Source organism: Trichomycterus rosablanca, chromosome 9, assembly GCF_030014385.1.
Source record: "Trichomycterus rosablanca isolate fTriRos1 chromosome 9, fTriRos1.hap1, whole genome shotgun sequence".
Lineage (NCBI taxonomy): Eukaryota > Metazoa > Chordata > Actinopteri > Siluriformes > Trichomycteridae > Trichomycterus > Trichomycterus rosablanca.
Genome location: NC_085996.1, coordinates 33,239,936 through 33,266,940, shown reverse-complemented (window position 1 = coordinate 33,266,940; position 27,005 = coordinate 33,239,936). Strand labels below are relative to the sequence as shown.

The 27,005-nt window shown below is 38.4% G+C and overlaps 1 protein-coding gene across 1 annotated transcript in view; it reads left to right on the top strand.

Moving 5' to 3' along the window:
• The window catches only part of LOC134320089 (MAM domain-containing glycosylphosphatidylinositol anchor protein 2-like), a 312,736-nt gene extending 306,270 nt beyond the window's left edge, over nt 1-6,466 (top strand). The window contains exons 15-17 of the mRNA XM_063001391.1: nt 1,104-1,237; nt 3,400-3,499; nt 6,200-6,466. Of these exons, the coding sequence (XP_062857461.1) occupies nt 1,104-1,237; nt 3,400-3,499; nt 6,200-6,288 (323 nt within the window). The 3' untranslated portion in view covers nt 6,289-6,466. The remainder of the gene's footprint in view (nt 1-1,103; nt 1,238-3,399; nt 3,500-6,199) is intronic.
• The last annotated feature ends 20,539 nt before the right edge of the window (nt 6,467-27,005 follow it).

The following is a 27,005-nucleotide window of genomic DNA, read 5'->3' as shown; positions in this document are numbered from 1 at the left end:
TTGTACTAAACTATTGATTTGATAATCTCTAATATCTTTGCTGTCTTTCTAATTGTTTTGTTTTTTGGTCAAATGATGGCTTGCTTCACTGTCAGTGACAGATATGAATTTTATATTGACCAATAACAGCAACAGTCTATAAATGTGAATGCTATGCTTGAAATCAGCTTTACCTCTTCCTTCTCTTTTTTTGTCGTAGAAGTAATAGAAGTAATAAAGAAGTGACATACACCGACTAGGCATAACATTATGACGACTGACAGGTGAAGTGAATAACACTGATTATCTCTTCATCACGGCACCTGCTAGTGGGTGGGATATATTCGGCAGCAAGTGAACATTTTATCCTCAAAGTTGATGTTAGAAGCAGGAAAAATGGGGCGAGCTTGAGGATTCGAGCAAGTTTGACAAGGGCCAAATTGTGATAGCTAGATGACTGGGTCAGAGCATCTCCAAAACTGCAGCTCTTGTGGGGTGTTCCCGCTCTGCAGTGGTCAGTATCTATCAAAAGTGGTCCAAGGAAGGAACAGTGGTAAACCGGCAACAGGGTCATAGGCGGCCAAGGCTCATTGATGCACTTGGGTTGCGAAGGCTGGCCCGTGTGGTCCGATCCAACAGACGAGCTACTGTAGCTCAAATTGCTGAAGAAGTTAATGCTGGTTCTGATAGAAAGGAGTCAGAATACACTGTGCATCACAGTTGCAGGGCCGTTTTGGCAGCAAAAAGGGGACCAACACAATATTAGGAAGGTGGTCATAATGTTATGGCTGATCGGTGTACATCTGGCTACAAAAGGGCAGAACCGCTGATTGTCCAATTACTTTTGGTTCCTTCAAAGGCTATAATTTTACCATTTAGCTCAAATGCCCTTAAACTGAAGCTGAGATTATGTACTTTTAGATTTTAGCCATTATTTGTTCTTAACGCCACTATGCTGGTATAGACAATTACAACATTCAAAACTGTCCAAATATTTATGGACCTAACTGTATTTTAAGAGTCATATGATTTGTCTATGATGTGAATGTGATTTGCTGTGGTAGATTAATTTTGGTAGATTTGACACAGTGGTGTAAGTAATCATTAACTGAACGTCTCTCCAGGCTCTCTGAAAACGTTCATGAAGCAGAAAGGCCTGTCCACGTCAGATGCTAGTCCAGTCTGGTCACTTAGTGGGAACCAGGGCGATCGGTGGAAACAAGCCAAGTTCAGCATCCACCCTACCACTTCCTTCCAGGTAAATGCACTGACCCAGTAACAGCATGTTCTTCTTTAAATAATTAACAGATGACTTGCATAGCTTTAATTACAGATCCAGAGGGTCTGAGTAGTTCTTCAAATCTTTAAAACAAATAAACAAGAAATGAAGTTGTTGATTTGGTTTGGGCTGCCTTCCAGAGGATCATGATCTAATTTGAGAAAATGTGAAGCTCATATCTAATACTATTAAACTGGATGTTAGTGAGTGATGAATTGCTGCTGTAACTGCTTGTAATCTAAAGTAATGTAGCATGACCTGTACCATGTACTGATTGGATGTTAGATATTTTGAATGCACTGAACTGTGTTTATGCATTTTATGTAAACGTTTAAGCATCCACTAATTGATATATAATCTGTTACCATGGCACAGGCCACTGGGCACCAGCACTATCCACTGTCCCTATTCACCAACTAATACTATGAGAACCACTATGTTGTAATGAGATGTTACAGGACACATCTGGAACAATGTATTCAGTATTCTGATTTTTTTATAGTGTGCTGCCAACACCTCTAAATTAGGGCTTTTTCACACTTATGTGGAAAAAAAAAAAAAGTTTTGAGAAAGATGTGAAATTATGGGTTATTTAGATTTAAATATTCATGTCCATGGTTCATTTACCACAGAGATGAAGATTCAAATTGCAGAAGCACTCGTCCCTCCAGCCATAATGTATATTGCTTTGTACAGTACTTCGTTTTACCCACTGAAACTTGATATTTAACACTTACTGGAGACTAATTTGTGACATTTTTCAGTAAATGTTAAATGTTATCAGTAGGATGTTTATAGAGGACTTATTCTTCAGATGAAGTATTTTGCTAATAAATAGTGCTTTTAATCTATATATGTGGAATCTACAACGGCGTGTTAGGGCCACTAAAGAAAAATATTGTTTTAAGTTTCAAATAAAGTCGAAATAGTTTTGAGAATAAAGTCATATAAATTTTGATTTTGAGATTAAAGTTGAAATGATTACGAGATTAAAGTCGAAATGATTACGAGATTAAGGTCGAAATGATTATGAGATTAAAGTCGAAATGATTTCGAGATTAAAGTGGAAATATTATGGCCAGAGCAACCTCCTTGTGTTAAATGAGGGATGTTCATGATTTGGAAAAGTTATACTTTCATATCGGTTTCACAAATAAAGAAATCCCAAATCTCCTGGGTTGCATTAACGGGTTTAGTCATCATGTCATGTGAATGGAAGAGTACAATACAAACAAACACCCAAAAATAATCGCGGGTTATTGGATAACCACAGTAACATTGGAGGCTACCCTCAGCTTTTGCGTGCCGATCCAGGTACTGAGAACCGTGCTTCTCTGAACTGACAAGCCTACGATGGCTGCACACTCTTTGGCTATAATATTTTGACTTTATTCTCAAAATAATTTTGACTTTGTTCTCATAATATTTCGACTTTGTTCTCATAATATTTCAACTTTTATCTCTAAATCGAAACTTTACGACTTTATTCTCGAAATCAAAACTTGTGGCAAAACAGTGGCCCTAATACGCTGTCATAGGAATCAGTATCAAACAACACTAAAAAACTATTGAACAAAGCAGTTTAAATATTATCGGTGCACAAACAACCACAGAGATTTCTCATGAGCTTTATGTGTTATTTTAAATTACAAGTTTATATGTTAATACTAAAATGTGATTTGGAAAATTAAAATATGATAGTAATTGTAGTTATATAATAAGACTCATGAACGTGTGTGCTGGGGGGCTTAAGATGAGGCTGAGGGCCACATGTTTAGAACAGATAATTGGAGGGGGGCACAGGCCTAAAAAGATTAAAACTCCTGCTTTAGTTCTCTGACAGACAGTTATGTCAGAGATCAGACTGGAGTTTTATTACTGATATGCTAAATGTTTTAACTCCATGCATAACATAATATGTAGTCATTATAATATAAAGGTCAACCTCATTAATTATCAAATCTATCTCATACTATACCAGTTCCAACAATACCAAGTTACTATACAAAAGAAAGATTAAATTAGAATAAATGTAACATAATAAGGATCACACAAAGCATGTGAAGCATGGTATTATTTTTATTAACACATGCTATATTTACATGGTGTAATATCTTTGTTTGTTTCTTGACTTTGTTCAGGTCATTTTTGAAGGCGTCCGTGGTCCAGGAATCGAGGGAGACATTGCAATTGATGATGTCACCCTGGAGGAGGGGGAGTGTCCCGACCCTCCGTCCAACCGTACGTATAATTGACAGGTCGTCATAGCGATGACCCGCGGTGCGAGAGCCCTAGTAAACCTAGCTGTGCTCACTAGAGATTTTTTATTGCACTCAAAGACAAACAGTGGGAGAAAATGGAAGGCAGGACAAGTAATGGTCTGGAATTGATGAGGCTATTGAGAGGCGAATAAGGATTTTCTTCCTCTCAGCTTGATCTTTGAAGAAATCCATGAACAAATGGGCTGACTAAATGGGTTGACTTTTCTTCTCACAGCAATACCAGGCTTACTATATCAACTAGATTTGAGTGCATCTGTCTCACTGCGTTGTGTTTGTGCTACACAAATCGTTTTTATTTGATTAGTTTGTTTTTGGCTGTTTTTGTGCCTTCATAATAAATGAGCCATGAGAATTTCATTATAAAATGAATATCTGTAGTACACAAATCTTAAAGGTGCACTGGTCAATATTTTTGTTGTTCTTACTAGTTCAGATAACTTAAGTGGCTATATCTGGAGAACATTATTAATTATAATTCATAAAACATGTCAATAAGGGATAGAAAACCAAGGTCCAGACTGGATTAAATGTTGTGTTTACATACTGTACATCTTGACAGTTATGATTTAGACACACCCAACATCTCTTCATTCCTCAAACACAAACATGATGCACTTCTTTTCTTTTCTTCCCATTTTCCACCCGATTTAGCGCACTCAATCTTGTCTTCCGCTGCTGAGAGATACCAGGTTGCATCCAAGGAGAGCACGTCGCTGTATACGCCTCTTCCGACACGTGCACAGCCCTTCTTTTTCTCGCCCATGCATCCTGCACAGGCGTCTCTTTTGCCAATCAGGGTCCTTACACAGCGTATGGAGACCCACCCACCCACACATAGTCCAGCCCCCACCCTGCAGATACGGTGGCCAATTACTATCTGCTGCGGGCACTGCCAATTATACCCGCCAGATGGCACCCAGCCGACCGGTAGCAACACCGAGTTTCGAACCTGGTGCCGGTGTGCTAGCGGAATATCCCGCTGCGCCACCTGGGCGCTCACATGATGCACTTCTTTGTTAAATGGCCATCATAATGGCATCAGAAGTAAATAAATTGATTTATTTTTATAGCTTACTATGTAAACACAGAATTTAACCCAGTTTACCTTTAAGTAGTCCAGTAAAAATACATATGCCCACAAGTAAGTCATTTTAAATCTGTAATACAAATTATCTTATGCAGAATTTGGACACCCCTGAAATTTCATGTTTTGTTGATTTTGAAATTCAAAATAGGGTAATACATCATTAAAAGGTAAATAACAGCTGCACTTTTTAATTTGCAATTACTGATAGTTTGGTGAATTTAATACATTTGCAAAAACAACATAAAATGATGCAAAAGTTGTTCCATATATTTTCTTTAAACTCGACCATCTAATAAAAATCACTTAAATTATCAGAAAATGCCATAATTACATTTGTTTGTATATACTGTAGTTTAAATAAAGTTAAATTTGAATCAAGTTTGTTTACTTAAACAATTAAAAAAACAAACAAAAATAGCTTGGCATGAAGCATCTTAAGTTTAGCATGAGTGTAACAAGCATACATGTCGTAGAGATCGGCAGTGTGGCTCAGCTACAGACTCATGTTCCACCAAATATGGCCAGCAGAGTGGGCATGGAGGTGCAAATGATTGACATCTCAGTTCCTCCTAACTGACAGTCAGGACTCTCCCAGGACCACTACAGAGTAGGTATTATTTAGCTGGTACATCCTTCTGAGCACGCAGTGACACTGACATGGTGGTGGTGTGTTAGTGTGTGTTGTGCTGGTATGAGTGGATCAGACACAGCAGCGCTGCTGGAGTTTTTAAATACAGTGTACACTCACTGTCCACTCTATTAGACACTCCTACCTAGTTGGTCCACCTTGTAGATGTAAAGTCAGAGATGATCGCTCATCTATTGCTGCTGTTCGAGTTGGTCATCTTTGAGATCTTTATCAGTGGTCACAGGACGCTGCCCACGGGGCGCTGTTGGCTAGATGTTTTTGGTTGGTGGACTATTCTCAGTCCAGCAGTGACAGTGATGCTTTAAAAAACTCCATCAGCGCTGCTGTGTCTGATCCACTCATACCAGCACAACACACACTAACACACCACCACCATGTCAGTGTCACTGGAGTGCTAAGAATGACCCACCACCTAAATAATACCTGCTCTGTAGTGGTCCTGGGAGAGTCCTGACCATTGAAGAACAGCATGAAAAGGGGCTAACAAAGCATGCAGAGAAACAGATGGACTACAGTCAGTAATTGTAGAACTACAAAGTGCTTCTATATGGTAAGTGGAGCTGATGAAATGGACAGTGAGTGTAGAAACAAGGAGGTGGTTTTAATGTTATGGCTGATCAGTGTAAGTATGATTGTATTGTTTTTAAGATCATAATTCTCTATGATTTGATCCCTGACTTGTTTAAATGCACCTTTGACTTCTTGATTTGTAAAGTCACCATTATATTGATAAATTTCACAAAAATATAAAGGTTTTTCATGCTTGTAAAAAATCTTACAAAAGCAGATCAGATATTCTTACACGTTTTGACTGTTATCAAATTCAGTTGGCAAGGTGACATGTTGCATGTGATTAAAGTGACTGTATTATTTGATTAAAATCTAATCTACTGTTTTGTCTCTTCCCTTTCTCTTACCGCTAGATATCAGATCAGCGGCTCCATTCAGAGTGTCTCATATATGGCTGCTGTGCCTCGCTCAGGCTTTCTCACTGTTTCAAGCTAACAGGTGACCTCCCGGCTGAGCCAAGTCTAGCGACAGTGTCTAAGTCTGTGACTCCGTACCCTCAATATTATCACCAAAGATTCACAATCAGACTGCTGAGAGGGACACAGCACTGTCTCACCATGGATTATCTGAAATAAAATCATGAAAAATGTCAAATAAAAACAACGGAACACAAAAAAGTAATAAGGATTTGAAAATGTATATTGAAAAATGACCTGCAAACTGTTTCAGATTTCAGTTTTCAGGGACTCGGGGAAGAGCAGCGTAATAACGGTGGAGTAGCAGGAGGCAGCTGAAGGGCTCCCATGCTGATCTGAGAACAGTTTGTAAAGCACAAGGACAACTTTGCCAGCTGGCAGCAAAAAGCTCATTTAAAAAAAGGTGGTGAAATGAGAGGTGATTTCAGTGTCTCATCTTTCCTATCTTTCAGCTGTCATCTGCGTTTTTTTTTTTTTTTTTTCAAATCCAGCCCTCACACATGACCTTTTTTGGCTTTATGCTTTTGAAAATAGGTAGAAACTGGCCATGATTAACGATGGCTTTCTTTTCTGAGTACCTGCCTGTTTTTATTGCCCAACACTGTGCTCACATCCCATGCAGTCTAGATGGTAAAGCAAATGTTGAATGAAGAACGGTTGTAGAGACGATGAAGGAATCCTGTTTTCTCATCAACTAGAATATCCACAGTATTGGAGCCACTTTCTGCCATAAAATACAAAGTGCCTTCAGATTACAAACAGAATCGCAAGCCTGGCCATTAACACCAAACCTGTTGGGCTATTTTGTACATTATTTGCCTCTTCAAGTGCTGATTTGAATGGCACAACCATACAAGAAGGTTCCAGCACAACGGCTGCACTGACACAGGTGTAGCTAAGCTCCTTACCAACAAAGGTAGCCATGTGTACCAGAGCAAGGCCTTGCGTAATTCATGTAGCTGTTGTGCTAAACAAGCAGGTTACAGGATTTTGGCTGGATTGGTGCACGCATTGGAGACACAGATGTCCTGCCATGACATTGCTTTATTCCGGCTTTTCTCAAGTGGGCCTTACAACATTACAAAACAAACAGAGCATAATGGAAATACAGCAGGTGGCAGAGCCTGCAAAAAATAAGTCCCTGCTACTGAATAAATCCCTACCCATGCCATTTCTATATCAAACAGTACGCATTCTGGGTGGGAAAATGATATTAATAATGAAATAATATTTTATTACACTAGCAAGAATGTTTCTGATTTTACACAAACTGTGAAAAACTGTGGAACAATTTATCTGAATAAACATAACCAGCTGGTTTTTAAAAAAGAATTCTAAAAAAGAAAAAGGAAGAACACTTACGTATATTGTTAAATGATGTTCTGAGAAGCCGTGTCTTGTTTCTTAAGTTTTATGTTCAAACTGTTATGACTTTAACTCTCTTTGGTTCTCGTCGTCTCCCTTGCATTGCTGGAATTGCTGGAATATACAGTAAAATGGGTGGAAACGTTGAATAAGTCGGTTTGGTAAATGTATATGAACTTGTAAATGTAAAGAAGCTCTTTTAATCCAGGTTTGTATGAAATGTTTCTGTATGGATACAGGAAGCACAACATTTAGGGTTTAACATTAAAAATGCAGTATCCGTTCATGTATGCGACCTTTGTCTCACAAAGCAGACTGAATTCAAAAGTTTCTATTAAAACAGCCCCTTGTGTTACATAAAGAACTCTTTTGTACTGAATCAAAACTCAAGATATATTTGTAGTTCTGTTTCATCACGGTAACAGCAACTTTACGCTTCCTGTACTCACTGCTTTGCTGCCATGAATCTGTAAACGCTCCCTTGTCATCTGTATTAGTCCTACAGTGAAAGATATTATGAATGTGTGAATGTATACAGTTCAAATTAAAAGTTTACATACACATGGAAGAAACATGTATGGCATGACGGGTAAATTGGTTTTTAGGTTTTCTGAAAATATGCTCTCATTACATTATACTGGTATATATTGGTGGTGTATAAAGTTCCAAAATGTAATTTACTTTATTAACTCACTGGCACATCATCCTAATTCCTGGTGTTTTCAGTTTGTCCATAAATAGGGCTAGTTGGATTGTACATATATAAAAGTTTTTGAAACCGTAGTCTGTTGCCAAACTTGGTATGGCATGGTAGGATGTATGTAAGAAACACCAACTTTAGACCTGTCACAACAGCTGGAATACAGTTATCACTGTCTATAGTCAAGCAAGATTTAAGCTGTAATGGGCCTAATGGCTGCTGTACAAGAATAAAGCCCCTGATTTTAAATTGGCACATTTTACTCAAACATTTGTTTTTTTTTATTGCATCTAACCATCTAATTAATGATGACTGTTTGGCATTTTTTGCTCATCCCTGGAAAGAGCCACTGTTTCATGTAGTTTCACATGGCCTATTTATGAGTTTATATAAACTCAGAGAAGTTGCTTGTGCTTCAAGCATTATACAAGCGCTTATGAATTAGAAGAGCATTAAACAAAGTTACATGACAATATAGAACTTTTTACACCACCACCATAATAATAATAATAATAATAATAATAATGTAAGTGTATGTATATTTTGACCCACCTTATTTAAAAGAAAAAATCCAACTTATAGAAAACTCTCCAAGTTATGATTTTTTATTTAGTCATTCACAAAAACAAGTTGCATAAAAACATGTGACTTACAAGTGTGTGTAAACTTTTGACTGCAACGTTACATCAGGGTTACTCAACAGAAGGAGCACATGCGACCCTTAACAGTGTTTCAAACAGATCACCAGACTGCAGCCAAACAATGGAACAAATTCTACTAAATAATGTTTTGTCCATAATTTCTGAATAAAATGTAAATACCTTTATCATTATTTTTATTCTTCATATCTATTTATTCATATCTATTTTTTAATTTTTTATTATTATTTTTTTAGGAAATTATAAAGTGTTGTGTGCTATTCTACACCCTAAAATGTATAAAGAAAGAGGTGTAGCTAAACGACAGCAGAACAACAGATGGATCAGACAGATTGAATTTTTTTATTACAAAGAATGATTTGTTTTTATTAGATAAATAGATATTTTATTTAACAAAGTAAATTATAGTATTAAATAAGTATTATAAAGAGTTATTATAATGGCCTTGAGGAAAGAGAATAATCTTTGTTTTTGTGGCTGAGAAATTTGAAACTAATTATCAAGAGAGAAAGAAAGAAAAATATTTTGCACTAATCTTATATTGTTTTTATATTTTATCTAGTATTATCCTAAATAAACTGCAAAGCCATGGTATATTCAGCCATTAAATATGTACTTTCAGACTAAAAACAACAAACAAATTCCCTTCACTATTACCTTATAGATTGCAACACTTTTTGAATTACATGCATGAGCTCAAAAATTCATTTAAATGCTATCAGAATGTATTAGTAAATACTCATACAACAGTGTTAAGGAAATGAGATGTCCTCAAAATACACAAGATATGACGTGTGGCTGAAATAACTGGAAGCGTAAACATAAAAGACAAAGATGTTAGTCCAGCTGTCATTTTTTTGTCTTGCGGAAAAATAATGCAGCCTTTTGTGCTGTTAAAAATAGCCAGATAGGACTGTTCCCCTTTAGGCCATGGTATGAATAAACCAAAGTCATGTGCACCCTAAACATGATCTGTGCTAGAAAACATGTGCTAGTAATCTGTCATTAAACGTAATATAAAAAGTAAACAGTGAGGTGACTATTGTATCACTTATCTGTTAATATTAGCCACTTTGGTAATGAATTTTCTGCATATGTAGGTAACTTGCTTTCCTTTGTGGCTTTTTAACAGTTACAACTCTGGAATAAAACTATGTGGTTTACATCTATAAACCATAGACAAATACTAGCTTTAGAAATAAAACATCTAGTATAAAATAAAATTCTTGTTTGAGGGTTCTATTTGATGAAAAGTTCAGCAGTATATGACTTATGGTCAAGGCCATATTAAGATTAGACCAAGCTTAAGATACAGTGTTTTTTGAAGACTTTAAACCTACTGTACAACCATTAATACCTTCTTTCTGTCTCATAAGTCGTATCGGTCTAAATCATTTACACAGTGTTGTTTACATCTCTGACAGCAGACCACTAATGCTAGAGAAGCTTACTCTCATCTGTGTATTAACACAGATGATAGATTGACTGATCCTCTTGTCCCATGTGTTTTCCTAATGTGGTCCACCTTCCAAAACAGTTGAATAACCCTGATGTACATTTTCATCTTATTTTTTTACAACCTGGCATTCATCTTGCATCAAAACAAAAGAAGAATTTGAATGGAACAATAAAATACTGGCCAAAAACAACTGAATCATTTGAGATGTCCTAAGGCTTGCTTGTGTTGGTCTAATTTACATCCATGTTCTGCTATATGTGTAATTAATGTTAGGGAACTGAATCAAATGTTTACATGTTGATGTAAACAAACCAGAGCACATTGACAGTCTTTACAGGATCCTCTATGAGACTGCTCATTCAGACAAATGTTTTCTCCTTTATCTCCCAATCTGGTCATTTTCAATTCCTAATTGTGAACCTGTTGCACCTGCTTGCACAAACTTGGATCTGATCAAGAAAAGGCAGATCACCACACACCCTCTCTGACGTGTCTAATCATCAGCCACTTTTTATCACCTGCTATTGTTTGGTCCCCACACAGAGGCATATCCAGTATGAAAAGCCATGCTAAGTACGATGTGACTCCAACCATCCCAGCTTAAGTGACCATGTCCAGTCTTCCTTTCCTCTGATGGACTTGCTTTTGATTCATATGCTCATGAGTCCTTCACAAATTAGTTAATTTTCTTAGATTTGGACAAAAGTAGTTTAAAACACTGAGGGAAATGCAGAGGTCTGTATGTTATTACAGGTATATTGCATGAACAAATCAGTGCTGCACATTTCTCTCTTAATAAATGATATGTTTGTGAGTGGCTGGTCAATACATGCTCAAGAAACATTCAGGAAGTGCAAAAAGTACAACGAGTCCCAAAAATGTACAACAAATCTCGCCCCAAAGCCCAGACGTCAGATCAATATTTTAAGCTTTCTAGTGTGACTCACAGCAGCTCAGGAACACAATGTTTTTATTGTGGACGTTTCTGCACTGACTTTCCCACCTTAAATTTTTAACAATAAAAGATACAAAAAGCAGGTCTTTCACAATACTTTGATAGAATACTTTTAGATCATTATAAAACAAATGAGTAAAAACACAACTTATTTTGTAAAATATCGTCGCTGTCCGATTAAAAAACACGTATCTCCACTTTTAGCGGTTTTCACTTTTTTACATGTGCTGATTGTGGGTATAAATCTCTGTCTGTCTATAGCAGCGAATATCAAAATGACCAATGAAAAGATAAAAAAATCACGCAATCTCTTTAACAAGTATCTCCATTGGCTGCTAGACCTTCCCCTCCGGTACTGGGGCGGCACGGTGGCTAAGTGGGTAGCACTGTCGCTTCACAGCAAGAAGGTCCTGGGTTCGATCCCCAGGTGGAGCGGTCCGGGTCCTTTCTGTATGGAGTTTGCATGTTCTCCCCTTGTCCGCGTGGGTTTCCTCCGGGTGCTCCGGTTTCCTCCCACAGTCCAAAGAGGTGAATTGGAGATACTAAATTGTCCAGGACTGTGTTTGATATTACCTTGTGAACTGATGAACCTTGTGTAATAAGTAACTACCGTTCCTGTCATGAATGTAACCAAAGTGTAAAACATGACGTTAAAATCCTAATAAAACAAACAAAACAAACTCTGGTACTGTTTGAGAAATGCGTAATGTTCGATCTATACAGTTTATTCAGGTTATTTAATTGCATGGTTGTAAACATGATTTATGTAAGTCCATTTTACATATGAAACAGACGGACTGACGACTTTTATTTCTGTGCTGAATTGTATCTAAATGTCGCCATCTGTGGTTTGTTTGCACCGTTACTGTCAGTTTTTTCTTTTTCTTGAAAAGTTGGGTTTTTCATCGGACAGCAACGATATATTTGTAATAATTTTAATAACAACTTCAATTCAATATTTACATTTAACTACCATGAAAGTAATTACACTCTTGCTTACTTAATTAACTATCCAACAAACGAAATGAAGAAGTAATTGTAGTGGTATTGTTGTGTTGTTTTAGGTGTGTACAGGGATTACTTGCCATTATTAGGGGATACATTTTTACCTTCTATCAGAAGCAGCAACTCAGAACTATATCTAAAATGAAGAAGATTTACAGATTTAAAGTTGGTCCGTCGTAACATAAACATAATAATATAGCTGTGGTAAGACCTCCGCATTAAAGGCAAACACTAATTTTAGATTTTTGCACCCAGGTAACGCAGCGGGATATTATGTAGATGCAGAAGGACTACAGTCAGGAACTGCAAAGTGCTTCTATATGGTAAGTGGAGCTGATAAAATGGACATGTGTGTGTAGAAACCAGGAGGGGGTTTTAATGTTATAGCTGATTGGTGTATGTTCTGTGCCTATGTAGTGAATGTGAAAACACAGAAATGGTAAAAGTTTAATATAAAGATTATAGCATGAGACTCCACCCCTCAATTATTACAGCTTAACTGAAAGAGAGAACTTCACTGGTATGTAAACACTAATCAAAAGCCTGAGTAAAAAAGTACAGTTTTACTCTAGTCTTGAAGGTTGAGACCTTATTTATTTATTAACATAGTTGTGTGTGATGGTAAGTTTACCAGCTTTGGTGCAGCACCTACAGTAATTGTGACCATGGACAGAAAGAGTTTCTGGTCATGAAGCAGTGGTGCCCAGGGCAGCTCTATAGCGTCAGTACCGTTGACCGTAGCTAATAGAGTCAAGTAAGTTCTTATTTTCTGTAATCTGGTAAAATAAAATTATCCTGCCTTCAAGTTCAGCAATTTTCTCGTACAGACGAGCACAGCTGGGGCTGGAGAGAGATGTGGAGGCATATTAGCTCTTGGCTAACAGTAAAGTGTGTTTAACGGACTTGACGATTTTTATTAGATTTATATCCTTTATCGTTGCTGCAGCCATTCAGTGACCCAGTCTGCAACCAATTTGACATGCATAGTCATACACTGAGTCTGTCTACCAAACTCTGTGGTGACTAGTTCAAGTGGCAGTGGCATAACGAGGAGCTCATGGGCCCCAGTGCAAAAACAATTTTGGGCCCCCTCAACAAATTTCATATATATATATACTGTATATGGGTAAGAGACGAATAGGGTGTTCCAAGTACCAAAAAAATAAAATGGTTAAATTGTATAATTTTTTCATTTAATATTGTGCACAAATGTGTCACCTATGTAAATATGTATTTTTTTTCTCAGCATTTTGCTTATTTGATAATTTTAGTGTTGTTGACACACAAGGGCACAAAAATGTCATTCAGTGCAACGACTAATTTATGACAAAATACACACACAAGGAACAATCTTAGCCATTTCAAATTTATAAGTTTAGTATATCTCTTACAAAAGATTTAAAACCTCAGAAGAAACTGTACTTACTCTGTTTAGAATTTTCTGTGCATTGTTTGTACAAGATGTTTTTGCTACACATTCTATTCTATTTGAAACCTAATCAAACTCTGTTTTCTATGAAGCAGGCCTGGATTCTCTTGCATTCACATGAAAAAAATATATAATAATTACTTATTACAGTTATTTTAAGCAAATGTTTTTGTTGCACTGTATGATGATTTTATGTTGCACTGAATGACACACTCCAAATTATCCTGTTACATCAGAATATTCATGACTTAATTTGTTTTTAAGTTCTTTATTGATTAAAGTAGCAGTAGTAGAATGAAAATATGCCACACCAGTGGCAAGTATGTGTTATAATATTACTACATCATGAAAAAAGTAAGGCAATGAAAAACTTGTAAGGCACCAGAAGTGTGGAGGTGTGGAATTTGTGTCATAACACGTGAAAAAGTTGCTGCAGTAAATCTAAATTCATTCAGCCGTGAAAACCATTTGAAGTCGCATTTTATTTCATGAACTGAACAAATGTTTTCCAGTCTTTTGTTGTTAACTTTGAGGTTCTTGCTGTACATGGCTTTGTTCTGCGATTATGATTTTGACATCAGACTTAAGGTAGTAAATTTCATCAGGTGGATTTGGCCACACAAAGGAATTTCTGTTTCAATTTTGTAGCATGCAGCTAACTTGCACCTCATCTCCTACAGACAGCAGTACCTGCCCAACGAATGGCAGGTCATCGTACTTGACAATAACAAAATCTCAGGGACCACTTCATCAAAAACATAATTATTAATATTCATTGTAATTACTGCTCTTATTAAAGAAGACTAGAATGGAAAAAAGTGGTTTTAATATTTAAAAATAATTTTAAAACATTATAAAGTCAGTATAACAATGTCATTGTCAATTTAGTGCAACAGTGAAATTCTGTTGCACTGAATGACTGTTGCACTGAATGACTGTTGTTGTACTGAATGACAGAAATTTTACTTTAGCACATTTTACAGTTATCCCAGTGGTTAGCAAAAGCTAACATTGACCTTAGCTCAAAGACATTTCTACACATATTCACATTTAAATGTTAATAACCTTGTTTGTTTACAAGATTAACCGTAATATTAGGTTTTCTGTGTTGTACTGAATGACACTCAGTTTTGTTCTTTAATGTACTGTGTCAGTAAAAAGACATTTTTATCAAATAATGTTAAAATGCATTGACCTCGTGTGTGTGCTGAAGGGTCCCCAGGAGTCTTCTTTTGTTGTTATAATTGGTCACATGACTGCAGTAGCTTGATTGCATATTAAAATAAGGCTTTTTATTAACGTTGTACTGAATGACAACTGAAGATTGGGAAAATGGGGACTGAAAGTATCCTGAATATTATTAATATTAAAAAACACATCTGATTGAATATTATTTAATATGTCACACATGACTTTTGTACAATTATGCCAAAGCAGTAAATTTTAAGTTTTACTTAAGATTAATTAGTTTTTTCTTAATGTTTTATTACTTAAAGAGGTAGGGGGACCGTTGCACTGAATGACATTTTGGGGGTTTCAAGGGTTATATTTTAAAAAATCATACATTTTCCGTAAAAATTACTTTAGGTTTCAGTAAAGATGTACAAATGGAGTAGATTGAAGGTATATCCACTTATATTAATATAATTGTATATTATTTATCAAGTGGGGACACTATAAAGTTACGTCTCGTCTTTGACCCATATATACAGTATACAGTGTATCACAAAAGTGAGTACACCCCTCACATTTCTGCAAATATTTCATTATATCTTTTCATGGGAAAACACTATAGACATGAAACTTGGATATAACTTAGAGTAGTCAGTATACAGCTTGTATAGCAGTGTAGATTTACTGTCTTCTGAAAATAACTCAACACACAGCCATTAATGTCTAAATAGCTGGCAACATAAGTGAGTACACCCCACAGTGAACATGTCCAAATTGTGCCCAAATGTGTCGTTGTCCCTCCCTGGTGTCATGTGTCAAGGTCCCAGGTGTAAATGGGGAGCAGGGCTGTTAAATTTGGTGTTTTGGGTACAATTCTCTCATACTGGCCACTGGATATTCAACATGGCACCTCATGGCAAAGAACTCTCTGAGGATGTGAGAAATAGTATTGTTGCTCTCCACAAAGATGGCCTGGGCTATAAGAAGATTGCTAACACCCTGAAACTGAGCTACAGCATGGTGGCCAAGGTCATACAGCGGTTTTCTAGGACAGGTTCCACTCGGAACAGGCTTCGCCAGGGTTGACCAAAGAAGTTGAGTCCACGTGTTCGGCGTCATATCCAGAGGTTGGCTTTAAAAAATAGACACATGAGTGCTGCCAGCATTGCTGCAGAGGTTGAAGACGTGGGAGGTCAGCCTGTCAGTGCTCAGACCATACGCCGCACACTGCATCAACTCGGTCTGCAGGGTCGTCATCCCAGAAGGAAGCTGACGCACAAGAAAGCCCGCAAACAGTTTGCTGAAGACAAGCAGTCCAAGAACATGGATTACTGGAATGCCCTGTGGTCTGACGAGACCAAGATAAACTTGTTTGGCTCAGATGGTGTCCAGCATGTGTGGCGGCGCCCTGGTGAGAAGTACCAAGACAACTGTATCTTGCCTACAGTCAAGCATGGTGGTGGTAGCATCATGGTCTTGGGCTGCATGAGTGTTGCTGGCACTGGGGAGCTGCAGTTCATTGAGGGAAACATGAATTCCAACATGTACTGTGACATTCTGAAACAGAGCATGATCCCCTCCCTTCAAAAACTGGGCCTCATGGCAGTTTTCCAACAGGATAACGACCCCAAACACAACCTCCAAGATGACAACTGCCTTGCTGAGGAAGCTGAAGGTAAAGGTGATGGACTAAACCCAATTGAGCACCTGTGGCGCATCCTCAAGTGGAAGGTGAAGGAGTTCAAGGTGTCTAACATCCACCAGCTCCGTGATGTCATCATGGAGGAGTGGAAGAGGATTCCAGTAGCAACCTGTGCAGCTCTGGTGAATTCCATGCCCAGGAGGGTTAAGGCAGTGCTGGATAATAATGGTGGTCACACAAAATATTGACACTTTGGGCACAATTTGGACATGTTCACTGTGGGGTGTACTCACTTATGTTGCCAGCCATTTAGACATTAATGGCTGTGTGTTGAGTTATTTTCAGAAGACAGTAAATCTACACTGCTATACAAGTTGTACACTGACTACTCTAAGTTATATCCAAGTTTCATGTCTATAGTGTTTTCCCATGAAAAGATATAATAAAATATTTGCAGAAATGTGAGGGGTGTACTCACTTTTGTGATACACTGTATATATACTGTATATATATATATACACTCCCAAAATCCCTTGCTGTGCACTTACTGTATATTTTGATTACATCTATTCTGATATTGTCTTTTAGTTATTTCAATATATAAAATTATTGTCGTGTTTTTACTTTCGTTATCGTCGCACTGTACCGCTAGCATTAGCCACTTGCTATAGAGGGTCATATACAAAACTAACTGCAGAACGTCCAAACGCACATGTATAAACCGGGTGCTGCATTCTGATTGGCTGAGCTGAATGTCACTCACATAACGCCGCTACAATATTGTAATATACTGTAATAATAACGACCTGGTGAGTGCAGCCAATGAGTGCGGTGGGTTGAGTTCATGTCGTAGAGGGGCCCTCCCACACCATGGGCCCCAGTGCACCTGCCCCCCCCCCCCCCCAGTAGTTTGACCCCTGTCAAGTTGTAAGTGTAACAATAAACAAAGTAAAACACTATGTAGCTAAAAAGCTAAAGGCTACAAACAACCAGTTTACAGAGAGTTCATTGTTTGGGTACCTGAGGTCTTTCACCATCTTTCTGGCTTTGGTCAAGCACCGCTCGCTGTAGATGGACTCCGGATCATAAAGCTCTGTACAGATAATAAGCTCAGCTGATCACACCACCCTATCTTACTTTGTGCTGTTCCCAAACCACGCTCCATCAGGGTGCACTTGATGGTGTAGGTGAAGAAGTTCTTTATTATCTTGGAGGGCAGTTTGAAGTCTCTTAAGTGTCCAAGCTAAGATGCTGGCTTTCTTTACCAGAATTGATGTGCTAGGAATCATGACAGGAATCATGCGATGTGTACACCAAGGTACCAAAAATTGTTTACTTGCACCGTTGATTATGGTAGATGATATACCCTCTGCTGTTTATTGCTAAAATCCACTATAAATTCCTTAGTTCTGCTGACATTCAGGAAGAGATGGTTCTTCAGACACCAGTTCTCTAGGTGCTTAATCTCCTCCAGGTTGGCCTCCTCATAATTCTTAGTGTCATCAGCAAATTGGACAATGGTGGTGGAGTTGGAGCAATTGGCCAAAGACACAGCTCTGGGGAGCATGTTGAGAGTAAGAGGGTGAGACAAGTCTGCCCACTCACACTACTTGTGATCCGCTTGTCAGGAAGTTGGAGATCCACTGACACAATAATCGATTTAATCTTAGATTCTCCAGCTTGGTGGTGAGTATGAATGGGAACGTAGTGCTAATTGCTGAGCTTAAGTCGACAAACAGCATTTTACCATAATTCCCCCTCCTGATGTACAGATTGGTCAGGACTTTTTGCAATAGCTTTATGGCATTATGTGAAATGTCATCATTTGTTGAGCATTTAAGGTGCTACGCAAACTGTAATGGATCCAGCGAGTCAGGTAGTGAAAAGTCAATACAGTCTCTGACCAGCCATTAAAAGCACTTCATTAACGACTGATGACAAGACAATAATCATTAAAGCAGGAGAGCTGGATTTCTTAGGGACGGGAACAATAACTGACTGATTGAAGCACATGGGGAGTATAGACTCTCCAGGGATTGGTTAAAAAAAGACATCAGTGCAAACTAGTCAGCGCAGGCTTTCGTTCCACATAATGTGTTTTATTTAAGTCTTCCTTTGTGTATTATGTATTGTTTAATGATGTGAATTCATTTAGTGAGACAAATATCTAACAAAGAGAATCTGTAGAGAGGCAATATGTTTTCACACTACTGCATTTTGTAATATGCGACTTGTAAGCCCCATTTAACACATTAATTAGAGAATATGATCCAGCATAAAGCATAAATTGATCACTTATTATTTAGGCGATGAACCATTGAACCATGAACCATCACCTCCATGTTATTGGTATTTTTGTTTGTTTTAAACAGTAAGACTTTTTTCTACAACATTTGCAATAGTCATTTTCTAGCCATACACCATTGTCAGCTTTTCTTTTTTGTTTATTGTGGTTTTTGTTTGGTTGTTTTACACTAATTCCCTCTCTAGCAATATCTATTGATGGCCCTTTGATGGTCCCGTAATGGTGGACTGGCAGAGGCAAAACTCACTCACTCACTCACTTTCTTAACCGCTTATCCAATTAAGGGGGTGGGGGGGGTGCTAGAGCCTATCCCAGCTACCCCAACACACACACCCATTTACCTATAGGGCAATTCAGTCTCTACAATTAACCTGACTGCATGTCTTTGGACTGTGGGAGGAAACCGGAGCTCCCGGAGGAAACCCACGCAGACACAGGGAGAACATGCAAACTCCACACAGAAAGGATCCGGACCGCCCTGCCTGGGGATCGAACCCAGGACCTTCTTGCTTTGAGGTGACAGTGCTACCCACTGAGCCACCGTGCTGGCCCAGAGGCAAAACTGTGCAAAGCAAAATAAAAGTCTGCTCCTGTAGTCATATGTACATAGACAGCACCACCATTATACATGATGCATTATGCACCCCTGGACCCAAGAGAGCTGTTAGCCCCAGCTAAAGTGTCCAACAGTGCCTGCTTGATGGACCCTCAACCTTCTTAATGATAGCCCAGTGCCCTACCAACCATGGCCATAAACTCTCCACCCATATGGCAGATGTACCTAATAAAATAGCCAGTGAGTATATACAAGGTGGGCACCCAATGAACTGGCAGCTGGGTGTTTACAGTGTCACATTATGAGTGCTATTCATCGCTACATACAAGTAAGTGCTACATATTAAAAAAATTTATGAAGCCAAAAATGATGTTTTAATCTAATCAGACGTTAAAAGCAGAGCATATGGGAGAAGTAGCTGCCAAGACTTTTATCAGTGATCTCTTGTAAAAATAGAACGCTGGTTGCAAACATGAGCCAAGAATTGAGCATTAGGCCAGAAATCCGTTACCGCAGTGCTGCATGCACAGACCCATTAAACTCAATTTAAAGTCTGAGACTAAAGTTATTTCATCAGCTGTTCATGACATCACAGTTAGAACATTTCAGAGTTCAAACCGAGCTCTTTAGATGCCACTACAATGTATAGAATGGCCATATGTATTTACAGCATTATGTACTTGGAGAGGTGAGTCATCATTTTTTCTATGTGAACACCTTGAACTTTATGTATAAAGGGTATATATATGCACTTAAATAAATGTAAAACTCTTATAATAGATACTTATGAACATGAATCATGACATGTGAATGTGTGTTTTCATCTGCAGGATGTACAGGCGTCATAATAGACAGCAAAATATACACTTGTTCTATTTGTTCAAATCCTTAAATACAGTGCCAATCCATCAAATGGCACCATACACAGTACATGTCTTTTCACTAATACACTTACTCACTCTGAGGGGCAATTTAAAATAGCCAACACATCATTTGCAGTTAAAAATAAATAAATGATTAATTCCACTGGTACAGCAGGAAATATGGGTGCCATACAGCACCAAGATGCTGGAGACCTAGATATTCCATGTTTTGCTCATGTCCCCAGGTATTTTGGTTTCTTTCCACCTCCCAAAAACATCCAGAAGACTAAAATTTCCCAGGTTGTGAGAGAACGGGTGACTGAGTCATGACCTGATGCATTGGCACCCTGACCTGTATGTATTCCTGCCTTGCACTTAGTGTCACTGGATTACTCCAGACCCACCATGAGCATGCTCACTTTGAATTAATTAATAACAATAATGAATAAAGTGGTGCAGCATTTACAGTATGGGAGGCACGGTGGCTCGGTGGGTAGCGCTGTCGCCTCACAGCAAGAAGGTCCTGGGTCCGTGTCTTTTCTGTGTGGAGTTTCCATGTTCTCCCTGTGTCTGCGTGGGTTCCCTCCGGTTTCCTCCCACAGTCCAAAAACATGCAGTGAAGTTAATTGGAGACACTGAATTGCCCTATACGTGACTGGGTGTGTATGTGTGTCTGCCCTGCGATGGACTGGTGCTCTGTCCAGGGTGTTACTGTGTGCCTTGCTCCCATTAGAAAGCTGGGATAGGCTTCAGCACCAAAAATCCACCCCACCCCCGACCCTAATTGGATAAGCGGCTAAGAAAGTATTTACAGTGGTGCAGCTAGACATGTAGGTGCTGTAGATCACCAGGATCCTGTTCCAACCTTTTGGAGTGTGTTGAAGGCATCAAACTACAGATGTGTTTATATATACAAACTACAGTAAAATTAATTAGTAAAAACATTGGAAATCTTATCTTCTGTCAATTAAATACAAATTAATGAATAAACAAGGCTCAGCGGTTAAGGTACTGGACTAGTAATCATAAGACTGCAGGTTCAAGCCCCACCATTGCCAAGTTGCCACTGTTGGCCCTCAATTGCTTGAATTGTATTTGGTGATAATTGTAAGTCACTTTGGATAAAAGCGTCTGCTAAATGTCATAAGTGCAACAAAACACAGATTCTTCTTGTTTGCATTTTTCAAAATGTCCTAATTTTTCTGGAAATGGGGTTTGTACCTGGTGGTGTAGTTAAGTTCTAAAATATCATAGCAATGGATCATTCTGTGACAGAAAAAGAACGGTTGCATAGATCATTTAGACACCAGGGCTGCAATGATATATGTCTCTTATAAGTGTAAAATTTATGTAAATATAAAATTTTCTCAAAACCCAAATTTTTTTACAGCCATGCTTGAATTTAAATGTTCAGAATGATTTTTTTAGAATGCAGGACACAATCAATAGTGCATAAATGTACAGTAGACCCTTGACTTAATCATTTAATTGGTTCAGAAGGGCTGTCAAAATGTTTGTTGTAACCTATTTTTCCCATAAGAAATAATGTAAATAGAATTAATCCGTGCCAGACCCCCCAAACCACCCCCTTACCTAACCTCTCTAATGTCTTAAATGGTCTTTTTTGTTATAAATACAAGTATATTGTCCCTTAAATCTTAAATTATAGAATAGACAATACTGTTATAAACAATAATAAACAACAATACACAGTAGTACTGTACTGTACATAAAAAACACAAATCACATTTCAGTACAGTACGTTTGCTGTACCATACACCATAATACATGTCCTTCTTTTTTTATAAAATGTTTCTACCAGAAACAACTCTCATATTTCTCTATTATTTCCTTCATTTCAATAATGTTGTATTTTGTAGGTGTAATTGCACAAAAGAAAGAATACTTTACTCAGCGACTTCCTTCTTCTCTCGCACTCACTGCCCCCTCTGTCGATACACCGTGACATCTACTGGCAAGAGTAATTATACTGTACAACAACAAATGTAATAGATTTTTTAATTTTTCAACACTACACTTTTGCTGCACATTCTTTGGGGACATTTTAATATTGAATTTTACAAAATATAAAGAAAACACCGGAAAAACACCGTCTGCTGTCCGAATGTTCGCTCACTGTATAATATATATAGAGAGAGACAGTCAGAGTCAACTTGTTCGTGACGTCACGTAATCCGAAATTTGTTCATACGTTAAGTTGAAAAAGACCATTTGTAACCCAAAATGTTCGTATGGTAAACTGTTCGTAACTTAAGGGTCGACTGTATAATATTTGTGAGAATTCAATTCTATGTACAGTCCATATGACCTTCGAACTGTTTAAATGATGGTAAAACTCTGGGTCCACGTTTGTTTTTCCATAACTAGTCTGTTTTAGTAGCTCATAATGTCTGTCATTACCAGAAGGACTTTTTAAATGCCATTATTAGGTTTCTGAATCTCTCCTAGGTTTGATAATAGATGGCTATTAATATTGATATTATGACACAGTCCTTCATTCTCATACTCAATACAAACAATTAAATGAACTGTTTCAGTGTATCGACTCTGTTCCAACATCCTGTATTGACATGGCTTTGTTGTACTCTGCTTTGTTCTTTGTTCAGCTTCCTTTCACTTCTTCGGATTTATTGCAACATTTATGTTCACCATCTTTACAGCTAATGATGAAACAACCATAAAACACAGTGATCAAGCCGTGTTCTTAAATGTTTTTGTTTGTGCTAACAATTTGAATTCAGTACCCATATACTATGTGGACACACAAACATTACATCCATAAGTACATTACATATTAGTACGTTACACATGTTAAAACCTTAGGCATTTATATGGCGTTGGTTTCTTTCTTGCTATTATAAGCTGCATATCAGATGAACCGAAAGACTGTAGAAACGTGTGCTGTGTTCACATGAGTCCATGTTACAGCTCCACATCTGTCTCCTATTGAAAATGTGTGGTGCATCATGAACAGGCTGTCGAGGAAAAATAGGGTCAGATGGTAAAAGAAAACAAAGATTACAGTTGACTGGATTGGAGAATTTACTGGCACGATCGTGGGTTCCTACATCAGTGTAATAGATGAAGAACAAAGAACAGAACTATGGGGCTCACTTTATACTGCTCTAGTCACATCACATTGGGTGTTGGAATTTGGAATCTCCATTCTGTGCTAACTGCTGTTTCTTATCTGCTTACAAAATTTTACAACAGCTTAACGACAGACATGTTGCTTATCTCTGTACTTTAGACTCCCAGCCACACCTCAAGCACAATATGACTAAGGTTTTAATGCACAAAACAGTCTACTGCTAATACTTAGGTTATATAAAGCATAAAATAAAATTTTTCCATAGCAAGGCAAATTAAAAATGCTGACAACAGACTGCTGTGCAGCTAAAATTTTGTTTTAAATAATTTATTTATTTAGTCATTTATTTCCACTAACTTTATCGTAGTCAGGATCATGGTTGGTTAGGTGCCTCTTGAAAACAACTGAGAGCAAAGCAGGAATACACCCTGGATAAGGCACTTCCCACCAACACATTTACTTACTTATACCAAGGATAAATTTAATGCAACCAATGCACCCTATACAAGTTTAAAAAAAAGACAAAATTAACCTTAGGAAACTCAAGTGGATACAGGGAGAATGTGCTAATCTCCTCACATGTAGGCAGTGACCGAAGATAAAGAACCCAGGATAAGTTTAAGCAAGACCTGTTCTTTATGAACCTCAATTCCTTGCATTGGGACTTCAAGCTGGACCAGTAAGGACCTTCCCCGAACTGTTATCACAAATTTGAAGCTAATAGTTCTCTACACTGCTCTACTGCAGTGTAAAGCAGTGTATTTTCATCAAACCAGGAGGAACATCATAATTTGAGAATGCTGTTCAGCAGCATCTGAGTCTAACAACACTGGGCTATAGCGGTTACACCAATGAAATCAATCTAGAAAACTTATGATGTATTATCAATGTATACATGCTCCCAGAGGCTGTTTGGAACTTGGTAGTGAGGGCTGTATATAGGGACTGATTCCAGCCTATTCCAGCTTTTTAATGGGCACAAGGCACACAGTAACACCCTGGAAGGGGAGCCAGTCCATCACAGGGCAGACACACACACCTAGGGCAATTTTAGTGGTTCCAGTTAGTCTCACTAACTGACTGCATGTCTTAGGATTGTTGGAGGAAACCGGAACTCCTGGAGAAAACCCACACAGACACAGGGAGAACATGCAAACTCCACACAGAACGGGCCCAGACTGCTTTACCAAGCAATCAAGGCCCAGGACCTTCTTGCTGTGAGGTGACAGTGCTATCCACAGAGCCACTGTGTTGCCTTTCACTAACTCTACATTCTACATTCACTCACTCTATTTACTCAGTATAATGTACTGGCCAGTCACCACACTCATGTTTTGGTCCCGTCCCCAAAAATGTATCTTGTATTTATTGTAGGTCCTTGTATTTCTACACTCTGTCTTGTCTGCACTGTTTATATTGTGTTTTTTTTACACTTGTGCTTTGTGTTGCACCCTGGTCCTTGAGGAAAATTGTACTGTACTTGTATATAGCCGAGACAACAATAAAGCCTGTTGAACTTGAACCTTATTCCTTGCAGGGCAGATTTTTACAGAACAGACTTGTTACAAATGCATCCAAGAGCAGTCCTACATTGAGACACTAATCTCTGTAATATCAGCCATTCTACTGCCAGTGTTAAGTGAAAAAGTTTGCAAAACTCTGTGTCCTAATTTAATCCACTTGCAGACCATACTAATTAAAAGGAATGTCCTGATCATTTTGGCTGTCTGATGTAAGATGGATTTCAGCTTGCTGCAGCACTGTTCTGTCTGAGTACCTCAGTGCTTAACACCAAAGGCCGGGTCATTTGAGGTTATTGAAGCAGATTGTGAGCGAGTAACTGATTCTCAGTGCTGCCGGCTTTGCTGCTGACTCTTTTATCCTCATCTGTGTGGTGATGAACTGAAGTCCCTGTGGCTCACCGGTATTTGTTCTGGAGCTCCATCATCTCATGGAGATGTCCCATGTTTGCTGAGGTGAGAAAGAGACTATATATTGGGTGTTGCTGGTGTTACATGGACTTAGTCTGGTGAGACGCTGTGGTGATAATGGTTTAGGGCAAGTTCCTGTGCCCATTAGAGACAAATATATGCATCATGGGGTTTATTCTGCACATCACATGAAATGTTTTCTTCAAATGTGTGAAATTGCTTTGTTTTGAATGCTGACATTCCTACTATTCCCACTTTACATAAGTCTTAAACAGTGCAGTGTGACTATGGCAAGCAATGTAACTGAGACTCAATCACTGCAAAATAAGCATTTAATTGCTTTGCATTTATTCACTCATCTTCCATAAATGCATTATACTGATCTGAGTTACTGTCAGTTGGGGACTGAAAAAAACACTGGGCACAGGACAGAGTTTGCCAATGCTTTCCTATGAGTGTACCAATCCATCCCAGGGCATAACACAATTTTATATTCTATTTTATTTATGCATTTTCTCCCATTTTCCCCCAATGTAGCATAGTCAATTTGTCTTCCACTGCTGGGGGATCCCTGATTGCAGTCGAGGTGGGTATATTGCTGCTCACGCCTCCTCCGACCCACGCACAGCCCTTAGCAAAACCCTTTTTCACCTATGCACTCTGCACAGGCGCCTATCTCTCTGCCAATCAGGGTCCTTACACAGCATTTGAAGACCCTACCCACATAGTCTGGTCATCCCGCCCTAGCAGGCACTGCCAAATTTTTTTTTTTTGATTGATTGATTGATTTACTTTATTGATCCCCGAAGGGAAATTGTGGTGTAGCAGCAGCAATTACAATTATTACAAACATCATATATATATATAAATGAAAATAGAATATAATAATAGAATATAATAATATAATAATTATGCTTGCTAAATGGCGCCCAGCTGACTGGTGGCAATGCCGAGTTTCAAACCGAGGAGTTCAGAGTCTCATGCTGGTGTGCTAGCAGAATATCCCGCTACGCCACCTGAGCGCCTAGGGCAAAACACAATTAGCCATTTACTCACTTGCTCTCATGATTGCTGCCGCATGAAGCTAACTGTGTTAGCTTAGTTAAAGAAAACTGATGGAATCGCTGTCTGAGTAGCGCGTTCGAATTACCTGACTTATAAGTCAATGACTTATAGATTAGAATCCTCTCTTCTTAGGCAGCAGGCGGCACAGTGGCTCAGTGGGTAGCACTGTCGCCTCACAGCAAGAAGGTCCTGGGTTCGATCCCCAGGTGGGGTGAGTACGGGTCTTTTCTGTGTGGAGTTTGCATGTTCTCCCCGTTTCTGCGTGGGTTTCCTCCGGGAGCTCCGGTTTCCTCCCACAGTCCAAAGACATGCAAGTGAGGTGAATTGGAAATACAAAATTGTCCATGACTGTGTTTGATGTTAAAACTTGTGAACTGATGAATCTTGTGTAATGAGTAACTACTGTTCCTGTCATGAATGTAACCAAAATGTAAAACATGATGTTAAAATCCTAATAAACAAACAAATAAACAAACAATCTTAGGCAGCTGTATATGTAGGCAATAAGACAGCAAGGCAGCTCA